Genomic DNA, 24,835 nt, shown 5'->3' with positions numbered 1-24,835 from the left:
CGAGCGTCCGTGTTGTGTATCGTTTCGGTCCTTTGATTTTGGTCGTTGAACAGGAGCTCCTTATCATTTACTTGAAGTGAGGTAGGATATACCCACAAGAACGATTTGAAACGCAGAAAGAAATTGAATAAAAAATGAATTTGATGGCGCATTTTGGATGATGCTCGATGGGGAAGTCTAAAGCATTCAATTACCCTATTTGAAAAAGAAAGGGTCAAGACGTCCAAGTCAATAACATTTTCATACGCATATACATTCGAATGTATATTTTTGAACAAACTCAAATGAATGCCAAAACACGAGACATTCGGACTGTAAAAAAAAAAAATAATAATTTTAAAATGTTTCATGCTTTTATAAATCCAGATGCTATATATAAGAACGTCCATCTCTATATAGCCTATATATATATTGACGCTATATACATACAGTATATAGAGCCACTGGTTGTTGGGAGAACTCGTCTATAATTCACGGAAAAAGCCGTTCTCCTTTTCCTTTCGTCGCCGGTCGTTATTATATTGTCCGTTCTTGCCTTGCATTCTCTCCCTCTGCTAAATAGCTTTCCCTTTCCATGTAACTTGCCAATGTATATAGTCCAGTATATGTAGGACAGGGGGGTGGGCGGAAGGAACCGCTTCACTGTAGGCTATATCACACACACACACACACACACACAAATCGTAAAGAAAATAGATCGTGGGATAAAAGTGAACGATATCACAAACGACGGGAAGTTATTACCCTTTTTTTTTTTTGCTTTCCTTCGGTCCTCCGTCGCAAAAACGTATGGATTGCTGATGTACGCATGCGCTGTTTTTTTTTATTATATAATATAATATAGCGTAATATTTAAACTGTGTGTTTGAGTTTTGAAAAGACTCGTGTTTAGCCTGGGGCTATATGCAAATCTTGAAAGAAACGGAAGGAAATACTTTGAAAATCGTGTTGATGTTTATTTTTGTTTTTCTCGGTGCGTTTATATTGAAAGCAGTCCACATCGGTCATGATACAAGGATTATAAGAAATGAGATCATCATCAGTTAATATGCATTTGACAATATATAGTTTTATAGACTCTGCGGTGCTGATGCGTCTGCTGATGCCGGGGTTTTACAATCAAACAAGGGCGGGGTCAGATTGAGGGACAGAGAAACGATAGTTGTATATATATATGTATATATATTTGTTTTAAAAGAGTAACAGATGGGGGATAGGCCTAAAGGTGTGATGAAACGCGTGTCTGAAAAAACAACAAATGAAATTCTTTTTGAGAACATAACAATACATCGGCCTTCATTTGCTCCTTTGGAAGGACAATTATAGGTATATAGGCCAATGTATACCGTTAGAAAAAGGGGGGGAGGGATTCCATAACATTGTATAACATGAAATCACGAAAATATACAAAACAAAGAGCACGAAAATTAAAAAATAAAGGGAAAATTAGGAATTTGAGATTCGTCATGTTAAGTGGGGAATGCCTCAGTGATTTGTTTTTTTGTTTTTTGTGTTTCATATTATTTTAGCATCTTGTACAGGTTACACACGACTGAGAAATGCGCAACCACAAGTAAAAACACATCCACACGAACGTACAATTAAAAAACAAAAACTCTCAAAAAGAAGCAAAACGAAAAATTCTTGTATAGAAGATCGGGCATAACGACGTGCATTCAAGACGTCATCAGCATCAGGTTCTGACATCATTACACGATCATTTAAACTGGATAAAACGACGTAGAATGTATAAGACTATACAGAATATTATTAGTTTTGCACATTTTTTTGTTTTTTTCAATACGAATTCGAATTATCCTTTTTAATTTATATACAGTGATCGCATGTCATTATAGTACGGAAATTAGAAAAAAAATGGTGAGCATCAAGGCGAAAAAAAAATTGTTTTCTTTTCTGCTGAGATATATATATTATACATATATATATTTATATTTAGAAACTGGGCTGTGTTCAATAGATAACGTGCTATAGTCTTTTTTCGTTAATACATTTCAAGAAACAAAATGAAGATGGCGTTGTCGCTTGTGCATGTTTTTAATTGGTTTGTAATATTAGCAGGTGTGTCTGTGTAATATATATACGAGATCAATAGCGTCTTCTTATATTATTGTTCGTGTGTTCAATTGCCTGACGAGAGATCAAACATAAAAAAAAAATCAACATCAAATCAGAACGAGTGTTTTCGATATAACGCGGGTAAATGTGAGAGACGATGGAACGACACCGCATTTGAGCATTGTAGTACACAGACATAATTAATGAACGATAACCGCCAGGGAGCACAGGGAATTGAAAAACAAAATTTGTTTTGACTGATGAGATCATTTGCATATTCAAAAAAAAAAAAACAACAAAAAGGGGAGATCGGTTTTTGGGGCGTACAAAAAATGCGGGCCATTAAAGTATATGTATATGTGAGTGAAATGAGTTTATATAGTATAGACTGTATATTATATGTACACATAATAAATAATTGGCAAATATTCGAGAAATATATTTGCAGTAATTAAATGAAATCGCGCGACCACGTATCGTCCGAACTTGGAGACCAATGTCGATGAATGGCGATAAACGAATGAGTTTATATGATCGCCAATCGACATGAATCAAATATTCACTTGACAAAAAATGAACGTAGACTACCCCGACTCTGTTTTTTTTTCCCTTATTCAACAAGTGATTCTTTCCCAATTTGAAACCAAAAAAACAAACGAATCAAACAAATCAAATCGAATTCAAACTCTTTGCGCTCTAAAGTTTAAAGCGCGGCGCTCAAACTCTTTCATGTCGCTGGCAACACTTGAAGAAGAAAAAAAAAACGAAAATAGTTGACGAGTTTCTTTTTTCTTTTTCGGATATCGCGAGAAAAAAGGACGAAATGAAATCAAAAGACGCGCAACGCGCAACGTTGTGTATTTACGGCGGGGGGGGGGAAGGAGGGGAAATACTGAAGAGCAGGGAATTGGCTCTTTCTATTTGTTGTTGTTTTTTTTGTTTTTTTTACAACCAAAAGACAACAACAACTCGATTTACGTCGATCGATTGGCGCTAGAAGGGCGTTGTGAGCAATCGGAGAAAGAAGTTTTGATCGAGCGCTGCTGAGAGCATCCACGAAAAAAATCAAAATAAAATCCAATAAACAAACAAAGCCACTAAAAATACACCAGTGTCAACTTGTATATATAGTATCTACATCGTAATAGATACTATATAAAGTCAGACACAGACGATGTGGATCAAACCGGCTGAACAATTCATTTGCTGGTGAACGAGATATTCCCGAACGGAGAGGAGCATAGTATTATAGGCTACATGTATAGGCGTCACGTGATTGGAAATCAACTCGATCTATAGCCCCATCAGACACTCGCTTCATATACATTTTTATTTCCCCTTTAGTTGCTGTGTCTGTATGGTAATATACGTTTGCCTTTGGTTTGAATCAATAAAACGCAGCGCATCATCAGCATTCGTTTGTTTGTTTTTTTCCACTTATATTTGACTTGTATAGATCGACCCGATTTGAATCAGCCCGCCCTTTTTCTCCAATCTCCTTATGCGCCATAAATGTGTAACTATAGACGTTATAAATGAATATAAACGGAGAGCAGGGCAAAGGATGTTTGGTTTGAATTATAAGCGTGTGCGTTAGGCCTTGAAAACAAAGAAAACAAATGAAAATTACGACCTGTCGATGAATTCTAGGTCGTCGGCCACAACGTCGGAGATATGCAAATAGATGATCCAGTACATGAGATTAAAGCAGATGAAACAGACGGGAAAGACGACGCGCGAGTACTTGTCAATGTCGGACGGCGTGAAACCCCACAATTTGTTGAGATCCTTGCCCGGCGGGATCATGACGGCCGTTGCTTCTTCGTCGATGCGAGGCCCGTTGATGACCATGTTGTTGCTGTTGTTGACGACCGCTTGACAACCAAGAGCCGACGGCATTGGATGTCCCGACGTTTCGTGAATCGGCATCGCCTTCCCGTGCGGGCCCATCAGGAATCTCACCTCCTGTTCATTTGAGTGTATAACAAGTCAAGAAAGAACATGTTAAAAATTGAATAATTATATATAAGATTAGTAATGAGTAGAAGAGCATCGAAGTATAGATTCAAATATATTTGTCATCCATCTTTATTGGTTCGCCTTTATGTTTTTCTTGGCCTTTTATTTTTGGATAATCCCCGCCGTGATGATGCTGGGGGGTTTGGGAACACGCAGTTTATCGGAGGATTGCAGCAGTGAAGGATCGTTAACGTGTGCTGCCAGATTCACCCCCCGTGGCCAAACAAAAATGAAAGCTGATCTCCCTTTTTGTTGTTGTTGTTGTTATGATCCCATTCGTCTTGGTCTAAACAAGATGCAGTTGTATATATAACATTGCATAACATCCGGTTTGTTTCAAAGAATCTTTGATAACCCACCCCCGCCATGTTTCATTAACGTGTTGCCTATATTACATTCGAGATCTATAGAAATTCTATACTTGCCAGTTTATAATACTCGTATATATATAGCCTATACTACATATATACGTTTAGCGTGCACTCAGCACGACAGCGCAGAAAAGGGACGCATTGAGCGATCGACATGTGTGTGTCTCCTTCGTCTGTGCGAAATGATTTGTCTTGCGCAATGGGGGGGTAGAGAGAGAGAAGAGCCGCAGTAAAAGAGAAATCATCATCGCTCATATGTGAACGTGATAGTCATACATTCATGTGGGTATAGTATGTGTGTGTGTGTGTGTGTCTCATGTGTTAAAGACGGATGGCATATCCTTTTGGCCACGGGTGGCCGGATATAAGTACATTTCTGCGAATGGAGGAAAGAAATAAGAAAAAGAAACGGATGTGCGCGTTCCAGTTTCAACGTATAAATGGGGTTCCTAAATATATGCGACGCAGAAAAAAGAAAAAAATGATTCAATGCCATATTTATTTCACTTTGATGTGGCTATTATATATATACTTTTCTTTGGGGCCATCAGGCACCCGCGGTTTTAATGACGATCTTGAAATGTTGAACTGCGATTCATAATTTCAAATTCAAGTGGAATGCCGCCATTCTCTCTATACATATCAAAGTCGTTTATATATTTATACACGTATAATAGCTATTGTATATAATTTGTAATGAATGGGTGTTTGGATGAAAAATAACGTTAATGCGGCCATTAGCAGATTGCCAGAAAGAATAAGAAGTTCTTGGAATGAAACGAAGAGATCAACATCATCCCGCTTGTCTATATATAAAGATCTGTTACCTTGGAATCATTAGTAATTGTGATATTTTTAAGCTATATAAATGAGTATATTATCACGTGTATTATCACAATGAATTAGTCCTATATGCAAATGGCTGAACGTCTTCTGCAAACTCAATCGTTCTAACACCGTTATTTTCCAGTTAATGGATTTTCAAGACGATTAAAACCAAAAAAAAAGAAAAGAAAACAAGAAAACGGGATCATTAGCATCAACAAGGACAAACGGACATCGTTCAATTATTGGATTATTTCTCGAAGAGGAGCTACTCGAATCCGTGATGCTGTTGTCAAATGCAAATGAGTTATCATCAAATGTCGTATATAAACGGAGAAAATGTGCTTCCAAAAATAAAAAAAAAGAATGACCCCTTTAAAACTTGGCATTCCTTTTTGCCATTTGAAAATAGCTTTCATCAATTCATCTGAATAAAAATGGGATAGGCAATATAAAATATTGGCTAAAAAATCCCCCTTTTTTTTATTTTTACACATCCCTCATATCTTTTTATATAAAAAGAACCAGCGAAAACGAAAATGATTCACATTAGACTGTTCGCCTTAAACACGCGATGACTATAATGTCTTGTGTGTAGCTATATGTTATATAGATGTGTGTATGTGTGTAACATTTCTCTTCAGCTGCACAGGCGGAATAGAAAAAGGAGAACTTGACTGCATAATCGAACAGTTCCGAGTGAGACATGAGAGTCACCGGAAATGTTAGATGGATGGGATATTACACACATCTCGCATATATGTTATATCTGTATGCTCTATGCGTATAGACCTATATATACTATATTTATGTGACGCTAATGTTTTGTCTTTACCCCCTCTTTATGCTTGTCCTTTCCTTTTCTTTCAATTTTCAATTGGGGGGGACGTTGATGTATTTACATCATCCTATAACCGTCGAAAATGTCTTACGTATAGATAAAAATGTTTCTAAAAGATAAATGCAAGAGGCCTGATGATCTCCGTGTTATCAAATGCTTTCAAAATGGATATACATCCGTATAATATGTAGGAACAGGGTAATGTAAGAATTATTGAATTTGATTTCGGATAAATGAATAAGGGTTGTGTTTATTTGTTACCGTTTGTCTAGGAGTGTGTTCCATCTCTGCATCTAAGGCAACCGTCACCGTCTTTTTCCGGCTCTCGACCAACTTTTGCATCATCTGGTATTGCGTTTTACGTAGGCGGATCCTCTTCTCCACGTAACCCACCGCCGCGTACTCTGTTTAAATAACCAGTTTGAATATGTAATACAAAATTAAACTAAACGTGTTATTTTCTGTTCAATGAAGAGAGGCAATAGGATTGAACGTGATGTATATAATCAAGTCGCCTCTCAGTCTAACTGTTATGCTAATGCGTATACAATCCTACATATATATATATAGATATATACGTATATATATAACGTCTATATGTAATATACTGTTTAACACACATATAGATCTTAATATTATATATATAAATCCATTCCGGATGGGTAGACGTGAACAGGAAGAGAGGATATCGCGCTTAGACGTAAAGCTTTTGATTTGGTGCTGCCCGCCTCCCCACGCCTCCCAAAAAACAAAAAAAAACAAAAACAAAAAGCGTGGAATAAGGCGGAAAGGAAGCCGGAAGTAGGGCTGATGATCCCAGCAGTGATGAAAAATGAAACAACACCAAGATGAAATAAAATTACAGAGACAACGGGATATAACGTGATGTGCGTGGCGCAGAGAACGAACTTTTGGGCTGCGTAAATAAAACATTTGTATATAAATATCAGAACTACAGACTATATATCTCTGCAATGTGTATACATATAAGATGATTCATCGTGACTGAGGGACACTAGGGAGTGGCCCCCTTTTTTATTTTATGGAGCGAGCCTCCTGATTTCCTAATGAAGCCAACTATAGGCTTATATGTATACGTTGTTCTTGCATTAGATCAAGACAAGGCCCTCTATTTGCAGCAAAGTTGATGGGCACACGTTATTCAATTCAATTTGAGAAGAGATCAAAAGTAAATATAGTGTGCATAATTAAGGTACCTAGTAGAGAAGCGAAAACCATGACGAAACAAGTGCCAAGGAAAATATCGATGGACTTGACGTAAGAGATTTTGGGCAAGGCAGCGTTGGTGGAGGACATGAGCGTCGTCATGGTGAGGACAGTGGTGACACCGAGCGACACACGAGCGGGTGTGGCTTGCCTGTTGAGCCAAAATGAGACCCACGAAATGATGACAATCAATCCGGACGGGATGTAGATCTGGATCATATAGTAGCCCATCGAGCGGACAAACTGAATTTCCAGCGACATTCTCGAATAGTTGCCCGTCGTTAAAACTTCGACTCTGTAACCTTGTCGATAGCCGAGCACGTTGAATTGCGGAAGTTGGACATCCGGAGAGACGGCCACCGCTTTCTTGCCGCCCAGCCAATGGTAAGTGATTTCACTCATAGCGAATCCAACTGTACATAATAAAAAGACATTTTGCGCACATCAATGGATTGCGTTGATTTCCGTTTCGATATGTCAACGGGAGTAAAAGAGAAATTTAAAAAAAAAAGAAAAGGCCAATCAAAACTTACAACTTTCGATTTCAATGGAACATAATTGACGATCCATCGGGAAGTATTGCAGATTCATCGGGCACGAAGCCGTGATGGTCAACCTGTACAATTGTGTTCATGTAGATGATGCGTCTCATGTGTATATTTTATTACGGTTATAGCCTATTAAACTTCTGAAATCGAATCAATTTGTATCTATCATATATATATAGGATATAGGAGCCTACCTGATGCTGCGGTTGATTTCGCCGAGATGAGTGATGCGCAAAAACTCGTTGGATGTTGTGGCCATGTGTAGATAACTGGATTTCTCGTTGGCGAAGAACGTGTCCGGCACCCAAATACTTTTCAAATATTCCGTACTGACCATAATGCGTTCGACGCCCGGAAGCCGATCGAACGCTAAACGCGGATCCTTCCAGTACTGACGAAAGTAGAAATCCGTCGTGAAATCCTTTTTTTGTTTGTTTGTTTAAATAAAGAAATGTATGTTTTATATATTAGTATAGATTATATGCAATAGCCTAAGGGTATTAACCCTACAAAGATTTTTAAATTTTTCAAATGATGGTCTGTTTTGTATATAGTCTAATATATACATGATGTACTTTGTTATATATACACTTTGATGTGATGGTGGGATGTGGGGGGGGGTCATGAATAAATCTGTGGATATCGTGGCGCTCGTCTATCGATTTGCCCTGGCCATTCGTCTGCCGCATTCAAAAAGCACTATAGAAATATTGATACAACTACACTATATATACATATATAAGGTCTATATATAATACATATATATAATGTTGCATATACAGCCCATCCATCATCAAGGAATGCATCCAACTTATTATTTCTCAATACTTATATTTGTATATACAGAAATCACGACATCCGTTATTTTTTTTTCTTCATATGTTCACGTGAAATATAATTCATATGTAGATCCCCCCCTCTTCCATCAAGATTTGAATATATAGAGACCTCTATTTATATATATTTTTTTCCCCATACATTTGACTTATATTGGTTCTGTTCATGTGTATATAAAAGCGCACCTTTCTTGCACGGACCAGCACATGACGGAATGGTTTAAATCAAGATTTACGACGACAATTATTTACAGGATCTTTAGTGTGTAATACTATATACAATGCTGTCAACGAAAACAAGTCGTGCTCATCTATATAATGTGGACAGCAGTGTCAAAATAATAGGCCTATATTATAGATCTATCCTATATAATATTTTGCTGTAATATTCTATACGTCGTTGACTGAGCCATTTAAAGAGATAAAGGTCGTGCTGTATAGAATATATACATTACACATCAGCTGATCCACTCGATTTAGAAATAATTCATGCGCACACACAGTTGTCCCTTATATATACACATCGTCCTATATATATATGTACTAGATATCTATATAGAATGTGTTTAGATGCTATCTACTCAGGTGTCCCTGGAAGGGGGAACAAAAATGGGACTTGGAAAAAGGCTTATGTATATTTTCTTTTCATTTTCTTTAGAGGATTAGAAGTTTTGCAAGAGGGCCAACGCTGCTGTGGTGTAGCTATATACATCTATACGTCTAAGTGTGCTGGGTTGTTTACGGTTTAATTGACAAGTTTGGATATGGCGTGCAAAGTGCAGGTGGATCTGCATATATTCTCCGAATAGCGTGCGAGTCCTTCCCCCTTAAAAAAAACAGCAGCCATCAGGGCTTTAATTTCTAATACAATTCAGAATAATGAAAAACGACGGATTTTCTGATATACGAATTTAATGCAATGCCATTTGGGTTTTAATTGTATAAGCTCCCCCTTTTCTTTCGTCAATTGTATCAGGCCTATCAACACTTGCGAATCGGTTTACATCTTAAATCCAATTTCATTAGACAGAACATTTGACCAGTCCCGCATAACGATCGCTTGTCGCACGTGTCTAATATCAAATCGAGCCGCATCTGTTTGAAATTGCGCTTTTGCAAGGCTATATAGCAATTCTTTTAAAATTTCAAACAAGATCGCATTTCCAAAATACCTTTTACGTAATATACTATAAAGGGACATGACACAAGGCGCAACGTTATTATATGTTAGAATGATCCCCATCTTGTGTGTTTGTATATCTATAGGTGTTATGATATCAACATTCTGCATTATTTTTACACATTTTTTACAATAGCTCTTGAAACGTACTATATTATATCTCTTGTTACATTGTATATATAGACAGATGAGGCTAGAGTATCAGGTGACTGTCGTGTTATACACTCGAATAACAAAAGCGAGATACTAAATCGGATTTCATGAATCTTTTTTTTTTTTCTTTTAATATTTTCATGAAAGAGGGAAATTCTGTTTATTTATAACATCTGTATGTACAGAGATTTAATTTTAATGTATTTCTGTTAATAAAGAATCAATCGATGACCAGAGGCATCAATCAGGCAACTGAAAAGCTTCCTTATAAAATACCTACATAGCAAATCAAAGCTCTTTTGTTTATTGGTTTCTTTTTTTATGTGTGTTATATAGCCTATTTACTTCCCCCATTCGTCTTGCCTATATTCCTGCAGCAACCACCTTTTTTTAAACTGGAAGCAAAAAGCATGTAATCACCGAGCTCTCTGTATATTAAGTTGTAAGACCGTCTTCTCTAATTACCTTATATATATACGTACTGTGCTGTATATATATATTTTTTTATTTCAAAAATAACAGCCCGCAATATATACGTGCCTTTGTATACATATATATGCTCGTGTATATGCTATGCTGTTCGTATATACAGCACACACACACACAAACAATATAATAGCCAGTAAATGGAGAACAACATCAAGATATATCCCTTAAAAAGAAAGGAAAACAAGGACGATAGGCTACGTAAATCGACTCTATTCTTCTTTTTGGATGCTACACATACGCTTTGTTATATTCCTCTTTCTTTCTTTCTTTCTTTCTTTTTTTTAAATCCTATATATATATACTCTCTTTTGTTATAGATAGACGTTCCTGCGTGTTGTCCCTCACAAACCATCTACCAAGCAGGATTTAGCCTTATAGATGGCGTGACGAAACGCGGACGCGTGCTGCCCATTAAACAACTCCCAGCAGCAATCTCTCGCCCATACTTTCCTATATAGCTCACATATATATATATAGGAGGCCAGCAAGGAACTCATCAGGCCAGTCTTTTTTCTCTCTTCCTTTGACACACACACAAAAAAAAGGAGGAGAATTGTATATACACACACAAAAGAGAGGCATGTATATGGAAGCAGAGCTTGTTTTTTTTTTTGGGGAGGGGGGCTATATAAAATCGACAAGATTTATCTTTTTCGCAGACCGCAGCATCAAAATAATACAAGGAATGAAACAAATCAGTATGCTGTGGACCCAATATGGTTTCTCCTGACTTTTTACCTCTTCGTCCCCCCCCAAATAGAAGCGCAGATAGACGAGTGAGAGCACGTATATACGTATAATAGGCTAGATTGTGATGTGTGTGTGTGTGTTTTGGTGATTCGTTTATCGTTGTGTTTGTGTGCGAAAAGGTTCGTTGTTGATGATTGGGCGTGTTTTTGTGGGGATGGAAATTGAATGACGCGGGCAAAACACACGTCATTGTGTATATAAATAGAATATTGAATTTTTGAAATGTAATTTTGTGCATAGCTAATAAAATTAGGTGTTTGAGAATTTGAGAATTTCATATTACCATTTGAACTTCGGAGACGGAGCTGATGCTGATGATGAACATTGTGACACCGACTTCAACTGGCGGTCCTAATATTAAAAAAAAATATAAATAAATAGATGAAAATAATTCTCATTAAAAAAAAGAGGCAGAATTGCAATTTGGAAATAACGAACGAGACATCAAAGTCATGCGTTCACGAAACCCTTCCTCTATTCTTTTCTTTTTTTATATGACGATGCATTCCTGATTCAGAAACGCCGCTTATTATGTTCTCGTATATATCTATATAGACCTATTATAATTCGGCACAGCATTCTTATCTATTAATATCTTTCCCAATTACGCTTCAATTATATACTTTCTTCCCCACATATACACGTACACATCTGACGTCTCGGCAATCAGTTCAACAGAGCACGACAACAACACACACACAAAAAAAGGGGGTAAAGGGAAACTATACTTTGAAAAGCAAAAAACTTGATCCCTGTGCAATATAATCTTCGTTGAGCGTCTGTTGACCTTTCTCTACCGTTCGACATAAGCCCTATTTCTTTTATATATATATATATATACAAGAAGCCATAAAAGGGGGGGCTATGGTGTGCTGTATGATCACATCGTTAAATGCAACGAGAGCAGAATATATAGATTATTAAGCCAATAGCAATTTTTGTGTTGGCAAAAAAATAGAAGAAGGGGAAGCTCTTTTTTTTAATACTCGGGCTGCCTGCTGTTTGTTGATGTTTGGCTATTAATTGCCAAGAAGCTTTAATATTATCACAGCAATCTTTGTAGTTGTTATACTCGCCCTTTGATATATGAAAGCTTATATAGCCTTACGTACATCCTCGTTTCTCTGTGCGTCAAGGAGCGAAGGGGGGAAGCTTTTCATTAGACGTAGAGCTCTTGTGTGTGTGTGTGTGTAGATATGACAAATGTATAGAGCAGAGATCAATCTATAACCCAGCAAAAAATATCAAATAGCAGTGAAAACGATTAATCTATTCGTTGTCCTTGGCGACTCTAATGATGCGGCCTCTTTTTCACAAACAAAAATCGCACGTTTTAGAACTGTTCTATATCCACTAAATCGACTAGGACACAGCACATACAACTTTACTTCGCGTTTGAATTTGATTTTATATTAGGGTCTAATACAAAAATAGGAAAAAGGCCCCACAAAAAAGGGTCTCAGAGCTTAAAAGCCGGTATAGCGAATGTAAGAGACCTCCGTATCGATTTTTGTTAGAGCTATATAGACTATATAACATATATACGTGTAGCCTATATATAGAGGCTTTTGCGGCTTGCAGCTATATACCATCCCACTTCGTGACCGATGTGTACAAACAACACGCCGAAAAATAATCTAAACCGATCCATATTATATAAACGTTATGTACACACACACACACACACCCACGTATGTGTATATATATTTAGGCTAGAGAGTATGAGGGCGTCTATGTATTTATATAAAGGCTATACGGTGTGTCGGACACAGGGCACTTTAAAATGGCATCATTTCTCCAGAGAAAATTGTTATGTATATTAAATATGTATCTACTGAGATTGTTTGTATATGGTTAAAAAAAAATATGATCGATATTGACGTAGCCTAATATACAAGCGATATAAACATGAATTTGCATATATACAATTTTTTCAAAAATCCAGTGTGATGTAAATTGTTTTTTTTTTTTTTTTTAGTTTGAGACAATAAGCGTTGAGATAAGTCCGTCAATGTGCCGGTGGCGTTCTCGTTTTGCTATTGTGGTTTTGTTTCATCTTTTGTTTGAGTTTGAGTGGGTGGCATAAACGAAAGGAAGGGTGACCATCTGCTTCTGTTATTTGATCAATATCGCGGCCAGTTCTGTATATAGCTATATATTTTATTCGAATTCAAAAACACTTGACGCAAGAAAGGGCCTATAACGACGAAGGACAAGAAACGAGTGTTTTCCTATTGATCTATAACTTAATTAATCAAACGTAGGGTTTTCCTTTCAATTCCGAACAAAACGATCCATTTCATCCACGAACCATGTGCAGAATGTATCGTTTCGTAGTCTATATATCTAAATTAAGGCCGCAAAATTCACAGGTCCGTTCGGTGATTTAGAAAAGGGCAGTCATTTGTCGACGCCATATCTCTTTTTCAATTAGAATTTGTCCTCTTCTTGGCCTCACATGCTGTACTACAATCCCTTTCGCTGAGAAATGTCACCAACGTTTCTCTGTAGACTGATATATATAACATTTAAGAGAACGCAGCAGCACAGTATTCGCGACTATCTCATTACAAATAGACGCACAGCACTCGGACTTGTCTCCGACTTTTCATAATATATGATATTACGCCTGTCATGCGTGTGCGTGTGGACACTCTTCAATGTCTATAGAATAATAGATAAGAAATCTTCTTGTTCTAGTTAGACGACTCGTCTATCTAAAAACACACTTGCAAAATGTATCCAAGTGCAGTCTGAAATGCTTTTGATCTATAGCAGCGACTGCGGACTTTTTATGTGTGTGTGCTGTGTGTGTGTGTGTGTCTGTAATATATAATAAAGTCAGCATACAATTATGCAACGCGTTGGCTAGACTGCACCAGTTGTGGACAGTCTGCATCGCACAAAACGGGGAGGAGGGGGGACATTTCAAGTGTGTATAATTATTATGCTGCGCATATAATGCAAAACTATATAACTGCTGGAATTCTGATGCCAGAGAGAGAGGGTGTTATATAGGATATGTGCTGTAGATTTCAATCTCATGATGATTGAATAAAATTGAATCGATGATATAAGAACTTACCGCCGTAATTAGGTCGAACCCGTTTGTCGTAGCCACGTTGCAGCTTGTCGAGAATGGCCGTCACGTTATTCTGAATCGAACTGAAAATATACAATACATTTTTGAAAAATCAATTCATCAAACCTTATATACAAGTGAAAGACTCATCGAATATATATTAGAATGAAACAGGAAGTTTTACACCCTTTTTTCCTATAGATATATAGGCTATAAAAGATGAGAATATTATAGCCTTCCCTTATATATATACTGTTTTATACATTCTTTACAGTATATGTATGTGATTGTCTATATATATCGATGGCATAGATCTATACGACCAGCCTTTCATGTAAAGTATATACACGCGTCTGTGGGCTGTCCGATGGCTATCCACTTTCGAAATGATTATATCTCGACTGCATCCCCCAGCAGCCGGCAAAAATGGCGTCACGCGTTCATGTCTTACATGGCAGACAGCTAGATGTAAATCTCCCCCCCCCCTTTTTTTTATTTTTTAGATTGGACAGCAAGATATATAGAGGAAGGAGCCTATATTCTATTTCTGTTTAGATGCCGAGATCTGATTCTTTTTACAGCCCATTTCTTTTGCCGTGAATATCGTTCCAATTTCGGCCGCGTGCTGCGTCCCCTCTTTATTTTTTACGTGATCGCCTCCTTTCGCAGATATTGCGACTGTCTGTGTGTGTGTGTAGACCAGGGTATTTGATGGTTGTGTAACTTTAACAAGACACTATGCTATGCTAATTTTAAGACGAAGATGTATATATACCATTTACGGTTCGAATTGTGCTGATATAATGTTTCGTTTCATTCGCAATTGTTCATTAAGTTGCTCATTAAGTTAATCTCATTTAAAAACTCGTCGGCCGTCAATAGGAAAAACAAATAAGGTCATTCTTATAGACATATATCTATAGGCAGCACATGACGATAAACATCAAAACTATAGCTCATAATGAGCCACTTTGATTCAATTGGGGCCTAATATACTTCAAATCAATAATCACTTGTACGAATGTGAAGTATACGTCCTTTCAACGGGATAACAATCATCTCTCTCGAATGATATAATAAACCAAACAAATAGTGATATGCATCTATTTATACAATCGGGCGCCAGGTATACTTCAATATTCGAACGATCCCATTGAAATAGAACAAGCGAAAACAAGTGCAGCTTCAAAAGCTTGTTTCTGTACAAGCAGAAATGTATTGTAGTCTATAAACAGAAAGTTTTCATGGCCTACTATGAGATGTGACCGTATATATAGCCTATCGGGAAACAAACAATGCCGCCAAATCCAATATGTATATATCACGCGTCAGCTGACAAAAGGCGATGGGCTGTGCCTTTTGTGATGACAGCAAACGAAACGGCAATGGAAACACGAAACATTTGCGATTGAGATAAACACAAGAAAATAAATAAATAAATGGGAATTTCACGACATTGGAGAGGAAAGTCAGAGGAAATGGAGGTGTATAGAAGAAGATTGATGGCAACTGGAAATCGAATCGCATTGTTTTCATATATAGAGACTAATAGGCTATATAAGTCTGGGCTTTCAACGGTTTGGCATCGATGCCATTTCGGCAGCAGTTTTCTATGCATATTAAACGAAATTCGTCAAAGAAACTTTCTTATTCAGGGGCTGAGAGAAAAAGTTTGATCCAAAAGGCTTTTGAAAACTCGTCGTGTTTCTGCTGATGTGTAATAGTTTGATGCATTCTTAGAGTCACCAGAGCAACCGACCAGTTATGTCTCTAATTCCAACTTTTTTTTTATTGGCGTTGCTAGGACAACTATACAGCCGCGACGATTGAAAGCCAGCCACACATGTGTAATATGTGAACGTAACATATATAGTTGATGCTCTCCCGTCAAACAAATGCATATATGCAAATGTCAAAAAGGCCTTTATAGTTGCTGGAAAAATGGATCACCTGCTGTTTATTGACATTCCTAAAACGTATACACGCATAAATCTCTTAAAATTCTATGTTAGAAAGCTCAATTTGTTCGTCTAATCACATCAACGTCTTCTTCCTTCGTCTATATAACATTAAACACATTAAAAACCCATTGATTTTGTATACAGCATGAAAAGGACACGACGGCGTGTGCATTGACGGGCTGCTGAAATTCGACACTGCGTGCACTACGCGAGGCAGCCATCAAGAGCAACATTGATTTCTATGTTATATATATGTGCTCTACATGTTGTATAGACTGCGCCATCAATCGACCGACTTTATATATAACAGCTGCTGTTTGTTTCATTCTCATCACATCCCGTCGAACGAGATCCTATGGCCGTCCAGCAGATCATCAGCAGCCAAGAGATGTAACATCTGAACATGTTAATTTATTGTCACAAAATGAAAGAAAGCATTGCACTAAGACATGCAGTGGCTCTATATATCGTCAGATGCATATAACGACTATATTTACAGCGCCATCAAACGTGTTGCAACGGTGGGGGCTCAAGTGTTTAGTCGTATCAACAATTGATGATTGCTGTATTATATACGTGCGTGAAAAGATGTAATAAATGTCAGAGGCTGTTTATACATTATGGCTGACGTCGCAGGACGCGTTTACACACGATGTTGGTGCACACGCTAATGATGCTGATTAGACGTCACAGATATAAATGATGCGAGAGGATTGTTTGAAAGACGTTTAATAACTGTGTTGTCTGCTGGTTAATCAGCTCGCAATAAATGGCTTGATTTCTATAACACATAGCGTTTTTTACTGCGATTTTCAGCTTTTGCGCTAATGAAGTCAATTTAATTCAATGACGTTCAAGTTGGATTAGAAATCCACTTCATCTGATTGAAAGATGAATCGAATTAGAACATTGGCGTTCTAATTATTACGTGTTATAAATAGGTCTATATATACCCAAAGTGAGATGTAGTCTATTTATATTTAATTTCCTTGTTCCCGCCACCAACAGTTTTCTTATATGTTTCCTGGCGGATTGTTTCCGGTTTTCACGCAATCTACAGCTCCAATGCGGATGTACAGATTTAGACAGATGGCCTCAGGGTGTGGCCATCCAAATATATATGCAACCTTAGTTTACACACGTTTCTTGTGTAACATACGCGTTGTGTGCGTAACAGAACGTCAAGTGATGCAACTTGCATCCACACATCCGCACGCTACGCGATATAGTTGTATAACAAGCCTTTCGTACAATCCGCTTCTGCAGCACGTTCATATATAGCTTTAAAAATATCGATTAGAATTGTTGGCCTGTTTTTGCTGCCCTGTATCGCCCCAAGCTGAATAACAAACGTGTCCAAACAAGGTTAATACCTGAACAGCAGGTTGCAAATATACTAAATCTAAAATGAGCTTAACATTAAATCCCATCAGTGTAAGAACGATGAAGAGTCCATTACACTATATCGATTCTACCCTTATAAATGTAAACCGATAAAATATATATATATAAATAAATCTTATTCCCATCTGAGGTTTGTCACCTATACACAAGGACATCACCCAATGCAAGTGTGCCTTTCTTTCTTCTTTTCTTATGTCTATATATAAGTCCGTGATTTATAGCCTTATATATACGTGTTTAGTGGAAGCAATGAGAGTGATTTGTATATGCGACATAGATGCAAAACGATCCGCACAAAGACGCAATTCTATCCCAAACCAAGTTATTGATAAAGAGAAAAAGAGTTATTACGTAACTTTTGTTTCTTAGAATGGGCCAAGCAGCACAATATAAGTCACAGATTCATTGAATCTATGTAACTCTTTGATTTATATTTGATTGCTATAATACAAATTTGGAGTTCTTTCAACTCAACACCAGCAATATACTTCTCTGATACATACATATATGAAGACAAAGATAAAACGTAAGGGTCAAACTTAAACTGTGCAAAAGGACACCAGCTGATGCAGCTATAGTCTACACATATTTATATATGAGATTCCATCTCCCCCCTGACTCTGATGCTGTGCGGATGGGGTGCAAAAAAATGGCTGGGCCACAACTGTCGTCCGATCGATCAGCTCACACACATAGCGTGGCTGCTGCTCTCTTTTATATTTATTATATAATTTAAATATATATATATATATATGGTCAGGTTTTTTCTTTGTTAAATATATATATACATATAATCTAAGCTGTGGGATATCAAAATCGGAATCAGCGTTCTCGTATAGATTGTATAGAAGAGGTTTCATCGCATTGCAAATCAAAATTCTTATAAGCCTTCTTTTGATTGTTAAAGAATATAGATGAACAAAAGAGAAGCGAAAATGGGTGGATGCGAACGAATGATGTTTGTGTTTAGAAACGCTTGAGATCAGAAAAGAAAATGCGTCGTGTTGTATTTGAAAAACTGCTGCACATCAAGCACGAGTAGGTTATAACATTCATTTTGATGTGTTCCACCCTTTGAATTGAACATATACAAAAGATTGCGATTGACTCTTAGACACACACACAAAACCATTTGTTATTTTTTTTTTGTCTCTTTCCCACTTTCTTATTGGCCAATTCGTATATATGTCGTTCATTTGAAATCCCTATATACATACAGAGTCTCTCTCTATCGCAAAGTTATAAAAGGTCGAACTTTGAAGTATCCGAATAATCAGCAACAACTCCCTTTCCCTCGCTCTAATGCACAGGCTTTAAAGCGACCCTCGCTAGCCACTCTTTTATTCTATACCCAAAACACAGCACTGAATAAAATGCCAACTCCTTATATACTATATATATAAGACCATTTGAAGTGTATATTGTTCTAACGTTTTGTTTTGTTTTTTGCCCCGCTCTCACCCCAAACTGAATGACCCCTATGTAGAACAATAGGTTTCTCTCTGTTTCTTTTTTCTATCGAAATGTAATAGCTCTTTTGTTTTGTTTTGTTTGATTCGAAAGAAAAAGAACACGGTCCTTTTGATGATGTTCTTTGTATATCTTATATAGGATTTTGCTCTTTTCTGTTGTTACTTTTCGGCACTTTGCTTCGATCTTCGATTTTCTCCTTTTATACATTTTTTTTGTTGAACTTATCCCCGTTGTATTTACACGAGACGTCAAAGTCCCAACGTCGGCAGACGGGTTTGCGGATGAACGCCATCAGCGTCAACTGCGTGTTTTCGGCGCAGCAAGAAAAGCTGTTGGTTTCAACAAAAACAAAAAAACAACTCGAAACTACTTAAGTGCAGTTTGACAGTTTTCATTTTGAAAAGATCCTTTTTTTTCAGTTTCTTTCAACCGTCGACATTTCAACTGACGTCTTGTTTATGGGCTTTCCAAAAGCGATTGATTCGCTCATTTTAAACGCAACAAACTTTTGTATACAACAGAACACTTAAAGAACAATTAAGTCCAACCTTAAGTGTCCCCTATATATCCTCGTACATAGACCCAATTCATTTCTTTCCCCCCTTTTTTGTGGTGTCGTCATGGAAGAAGTTGGAAGCCGGCAAAACTTCAATGGATTTCCTAGACAACCCACTCGGCTTGCCGGAAGCTTTTAACCATTACGCAATCATCGTATATATGCACACAGTTTGAATTGAATAATGTCTACAGTGAGAGAGTTGGCTAAATAAAAAAATAAAACAGGTCGATGAAATCCACACATCCTTCAGGACAGCAGTTGCCCTTATATTAGGTATATATGTGACGAACTCCTTGCAAGAGACGGAAAGGAGGATTCCTCCGGCAAAAAAAATCGATATAAAGGCAGCAGCTGTAAATATCCTACTACATTTATATATATATATATATAGAATATATAGAAAGAAAGAACAAAAAAAAAAGCATGGTGATGTGCTTGGGACTGGTGCGAACTTGCGCTCTCCAATCCTCCTTACAATAACACATCACCCCCTTTTTATTTTTTTATTTTTTTTTATATAGATAAAAAGAGGGACTCTTGCGAGGTCAACACATCAGCGTCGCATATACTATGTATAATGGATATACCTATAAAGAAAAAGAAAAAAGAGAACGATATAATAGTGACGCTCAGCCGAGCAATAACCAAACAATGTGTAAAGCCATCAACATCCTAAATGTATCGATATCCCATTTTTGTGCGTGTGTTGAAAAATCAGTGATGGAGTCTACATGACACGTAAAAAAAAAGGGGGAGGGGGTGGGTGGGGGAATAAATTATTTAAAAAAAAAAAAAGGAAAGGGTGATGATATCAGATTTAAAGCGTCTATTACAGAAACGAAGGGCGTGACGTCTGGCAAAACGACTTGATATTTTCTTGTATGACAGCCGGAATAATGATGCTGCCACACACGCCCTATATGCAGTTGCCTATACATGTACAGTTTTGGGAGAAGGTTCGGTTTCGGTTCGAATGCCTCGTTACATTAGACGACACAAGAGTGTGAGATGATGTGTCCCTCAGCTGCATCCAGCAGCATGCGACATTGCGGATGTGGTCTATAACACACACAGCACACAGCCAAAAAAAAGGGGAGCTATGTACAGAAGTTATGGCCATCGAGCTATGTATGTATCGAGTTCTATGTGGGGAAAAAAACAAAACAAAAAAGACTTTCTTATATTTGTGTGTGTGTGTGTTCCAATCCATTTGACATGGCCAAGGTCTTCATTTTGTCTTGAATCGATATAAATAGAGAGACGATTGACGTTTGAGATATTGTAACAATCAAGGCTGTATAGTCTTCAGCACATATATATAGAAACTTTCTTTCAAGTGTGTCGAGTGAATTCATTGAGGGCCGCCATCAAACTCTTTGATTATACGTCTCATTCGTCTCCATTAACAGCTGATGAAGCAATCAAGCTAGCGGACATTCGATGTTTTATATATATATACGCAAGTTGATGTATAAGCCATTTCTTTTGTTTTTCAATCGAAAGAAATATTTTCAAGAAATCGTTTTGCCTTTTTGTTTTGGCTCACATCATCAATTTGGCTAAAGCGCTGTCGACAGCAGCTTTAATAAACACAGCACAGGCTGTGTGTGTGTGTGTGTATATTTATCAAGTGTAAAGAGGGCGTTCTAGAACACGTATATAAACGACACGTTCGAAAGTGGACGACAGAAACAGCCACCCCCTTTTTGTTTAATAAACAAAGAAAAGCGCCAACAAAAAAGAAATATAATATGAATTCCTAGATTTAAATTTCCCGCGTCAGATAAATAGCCTATTTTAACCAACATCAGACGAGTATATGAAGATTGTGTTTGCGTGTGCCAACCACCAGGGCGAGCAGCAGTGTATATAGAAAAGGAAATGGTTCTTCTATCCTTTCAGAGTGCGGGAAAACTATATAAAGGCACCGTGAGCGCGATCAATGAAAAGCAGCTCAACGCCCGACGGCCATCGCAGCCAAAGCAATACCACAGCCTGTATATATAGTACATATATATATATATACTGTTCTACATATAGTCAATTTTGCTCTTGTATATAGGATAACATATCGTATATAGCTTATTTTGAATCTGATGTATAAACATCATTTTTTTCTGAAGTTGGGGGAGTGCTAATCAATGTTGAAATGATTGTCGAAAACAAACCTGTGATCATATTATACAGTTTAATTTGGAAAGAAGATATTGAACTATATATGACAGCGGACACATCGATGGCAAATAAGAAAAAAAGGAAACAGCACAAAGAGAAGAGAGAGAGAGAGAATAGCAGAAGATTGGATCGCAGCCAACACGGTGGCGCTATATGCACGATCAAAAAAGGCCACGATATATGACCGCGCATATCTATATGTAGATATAGATCCTGCGTGTTTAATAATCGGGAAAGTATAGACACCTCTATATACAACAAATATACGACGACCCTCTTTTTCCAAGGGAAAATTCAACGAGACTTTGCTTTAATCACAATTTTCTTGTGGGTATATAATAGTCTGCACGTATATAAAGAATGGGGTTATAGAACACAAATATGGGGCAGCAGCTTACCTAACTGAAGCGTGTGATTGGCTGATCAGTCGCGGATCCAAAATGGCCAGTATCAAAAATGCCAAGAAGGCCATGACACTGTTGTCGTTCATCATTTGGATTTTCGTTTCCCGAAATTAGCACAGCACTTTCACGGCAAGTTCTAGTAAGAATTTTAGTATGCTGTTCTGATTCGTTTATATATACAGTATATATAGGACAAGAACTGTCACTCCTTTTGGCCAGATAAAAATGTTGACGTTCTTTTTCGTTTTGCTGTGTGACGGTGTGTGGCACGTCTCTGTATATATCTGGGGCGGGCCGGATGAAGGATATTATATGCTGGATGAGCTCTCGAGAGAAAGAAAATGAGTCGAAATGTCTAGTGACGATGGGATGGCGACACAAACGCGAAAAATGCCTTAGTTCTAGCAAAAAACCCTCGGGCCTTTTAATACTTTTTATTTTATTATTTATTTTTTTTTTAACTGAAAAAATATAAAGATTTTCACTCTGGCTGTCACTTTTTTTTTTTTTTCGTATTTAGGAAGGCGCTATAGTGTCGTGTATATACGAGCCACAGTTGCGGGATTGAAATGAATTTTTTTAGTTTTAAGAGCCCGCAATCATCTGCAGAGTGGGATTATAATGAGGATGAATGAGGACTAGTATGTTATAATAAACGGTGAAACAAAAGTGGCGACACTGATGCCGCGCATCATACAGACGCATCCACTGAGTGTCAATTTTGATAATCAGCTGATATTTTGAAAATGTCTCTTCTCACTGAGTTCGGATTGTGAAATCAGCTATCCACTTTGATGTCCACCATTTCAACATTAATCCAAAGCATGGCCAAATAAAAAAAAAAAAATCAAATCAAATAAAAAGGGCGATTTTGTTATTTGTTTGATTGCGAAATTGGCCCTTCTAATTAAAGCATTTGACACGCACACGCACACACACAGAAGAATAGCACAACATTGGAGCACTGACGACAATTTCGTTTGTATATTCCGGGAGTGTTTCCCGATCGTTTGCGTTCATTTAATAGAACTTTCTTCTCGAAATGCAAACTAAAAACAAAGAAAAAAAGTATTTTCACGCTCGGCACTGCCTTATTGACGTGCTGTGCACGAGGTTAGCAGCTTTTCACCGATGTGTAGACAGGAAGAATAATTTTTTCTTAAAAATAAATTACATCCCTCCCCACACACACACACACACAGAGAGGGGAGAAAAAAAAAGTGTTGAGTCTGATGATGGAATGGAATTGTACAAGTCGTTGAACGACGACTGCTGATGGCGTACTGAAAGGCAAACGCTCTCCCGACTCGACGTGACTTCGATCTAGAAATCTGCTCATGTCCTCACGGGATCTACACTACGCATCAAACGCAAACAGCAGCGGTTTGTTTTATTTACGCTTTCTGTCCAGTTTTTCTTTCTTCAAATAATATCGAAATCATAATTTGGAACGTATTGAATTATTCGTATCTATACGAGACTATATCTCGTCTATAAAATTTCAGATTTTTAAAATTTGCTATTCTTCTATAACACAAACGTATAGGGACAACACATTCAAGTTGGAAAGCTTTTAATAATAAATAGGCAAGAGTGGGGTGACTGTTAGGCTCCTCCCCTTTTCCCGCACGCATCTCTATACTACACAGCAGCGATTGCTGAAAGGCCAGGATAGAGGGACATAGCTGCTACGCTTCGTTCAATGTATTTAGGTTTCTCTGTGTTGGCTGGCTGGATGCTTGTATAATAGAACAGGAAGAGCAGCATCGATTCTCAACACAGCAGCCCTCGTTGCTCACGCACGCTCGTCGTTTGCAGCGACCCTTTTCTTTTTGTTTCGGCACTCTGTTCGCTGTGTATAGCGAGCCCTTTCCCTCACATGTTTTATATATACTATTAGAAAATAGACTAAATCCGCACAGCTAAAATGCCCCTCTTTTGTTTTTGTTTTTCGTATGTTGTCGCATCGCAACATCAAGGGAATATATTGTCTAATTTGACTATATATATACGAAAACGACCACACCCATATTTGATATCATTAAAAAGACACTTGGCGCATGCAAATATTCTTGATTACGAGCCTCGTGCTGAATGGAGAGCAGGGTAGCCTTCCGTTTATTTCAATTTGTTTCGTTTATGTATATACGTTTGCTTTGAACTTGATGCAAAACTTCGGTGTGTATATATAAGGTAAGCATTGTCTATTTGCATAGAGGATTGATTCAAAGGCTTTCGATTCGCCGAAATCTATATGTAGACTACTCCATACCATTTTTTTTAGTCTATACTGTTATTGAATACACGTGCTGTATATAAGAACTATATCCATAAGCAGGGGTCTCCTTATAGACATAAAAAAAGGGGGGGGGGTTCGTTTTGTTTTTATTTTCTCTTTCGATATTTATGTTTTTTTTTTTTACTATATCAGTTTATATTACTGGAAAAGAATAACGATAACG

General features: G+C 37.4%; 1 protein-coding gene across 1 annotated transcript; it reads right to left on the bottom strand.

The window, feature by feature from the left end:
- Window positions 1–932: 932 nt before the first annotated feature.
- On the bottom strand, window positions 933–23,670 carry LOC116932171 (gamma-aminobutyric acid receptor subunit beta). The gene is made up of 8 exons (XM_032939956.2): window positions 22,368–23,670; window positions 14,401–14,480; window positions 11,599–11,666; window positions 8,102–8,328; window positions 7,893–7,975; window positions 7,350–7,772; window positions 6,394–6,536; window positions 933–4,041 (listed from the first exon to the last, which is right to left on the bottom strand). Exons 1-8 carry the CDS (start codon window positions 22,460–22,462, stop codon window positions 3,703–3,705), a joined length of 1,458 nt encoding a protein of 485 aa, XP_032795847.1. The 5' UTR covers window positions 22,463–23,670; the 3' UTR covers window positions 933–3,702.
- Window positions 23,671–24,835: the final 1,165 nt, after the last annotated feature.

This window comes from Daphnia magna, linkage group LG10 (genome assembly GCF_020631705.1).
Source record: "Daphnia magna isolate NIES linkage group LG10, ASM2063170v1.1, whole genome shotgun sequence".
Classification (NCBI taxonomy): domain Eukaryota; kingdom Metazoa; phylum Arthropoda; class Branchiopoda; order Diplostraca; family Daphniidae; genus Daphnia; species Daphnia magna.
The sequence above is the reverse complement of the archived record's forward strand: the minus strand, read 5'-3'. Positions and strand labels throughout refer to the sequence as shown.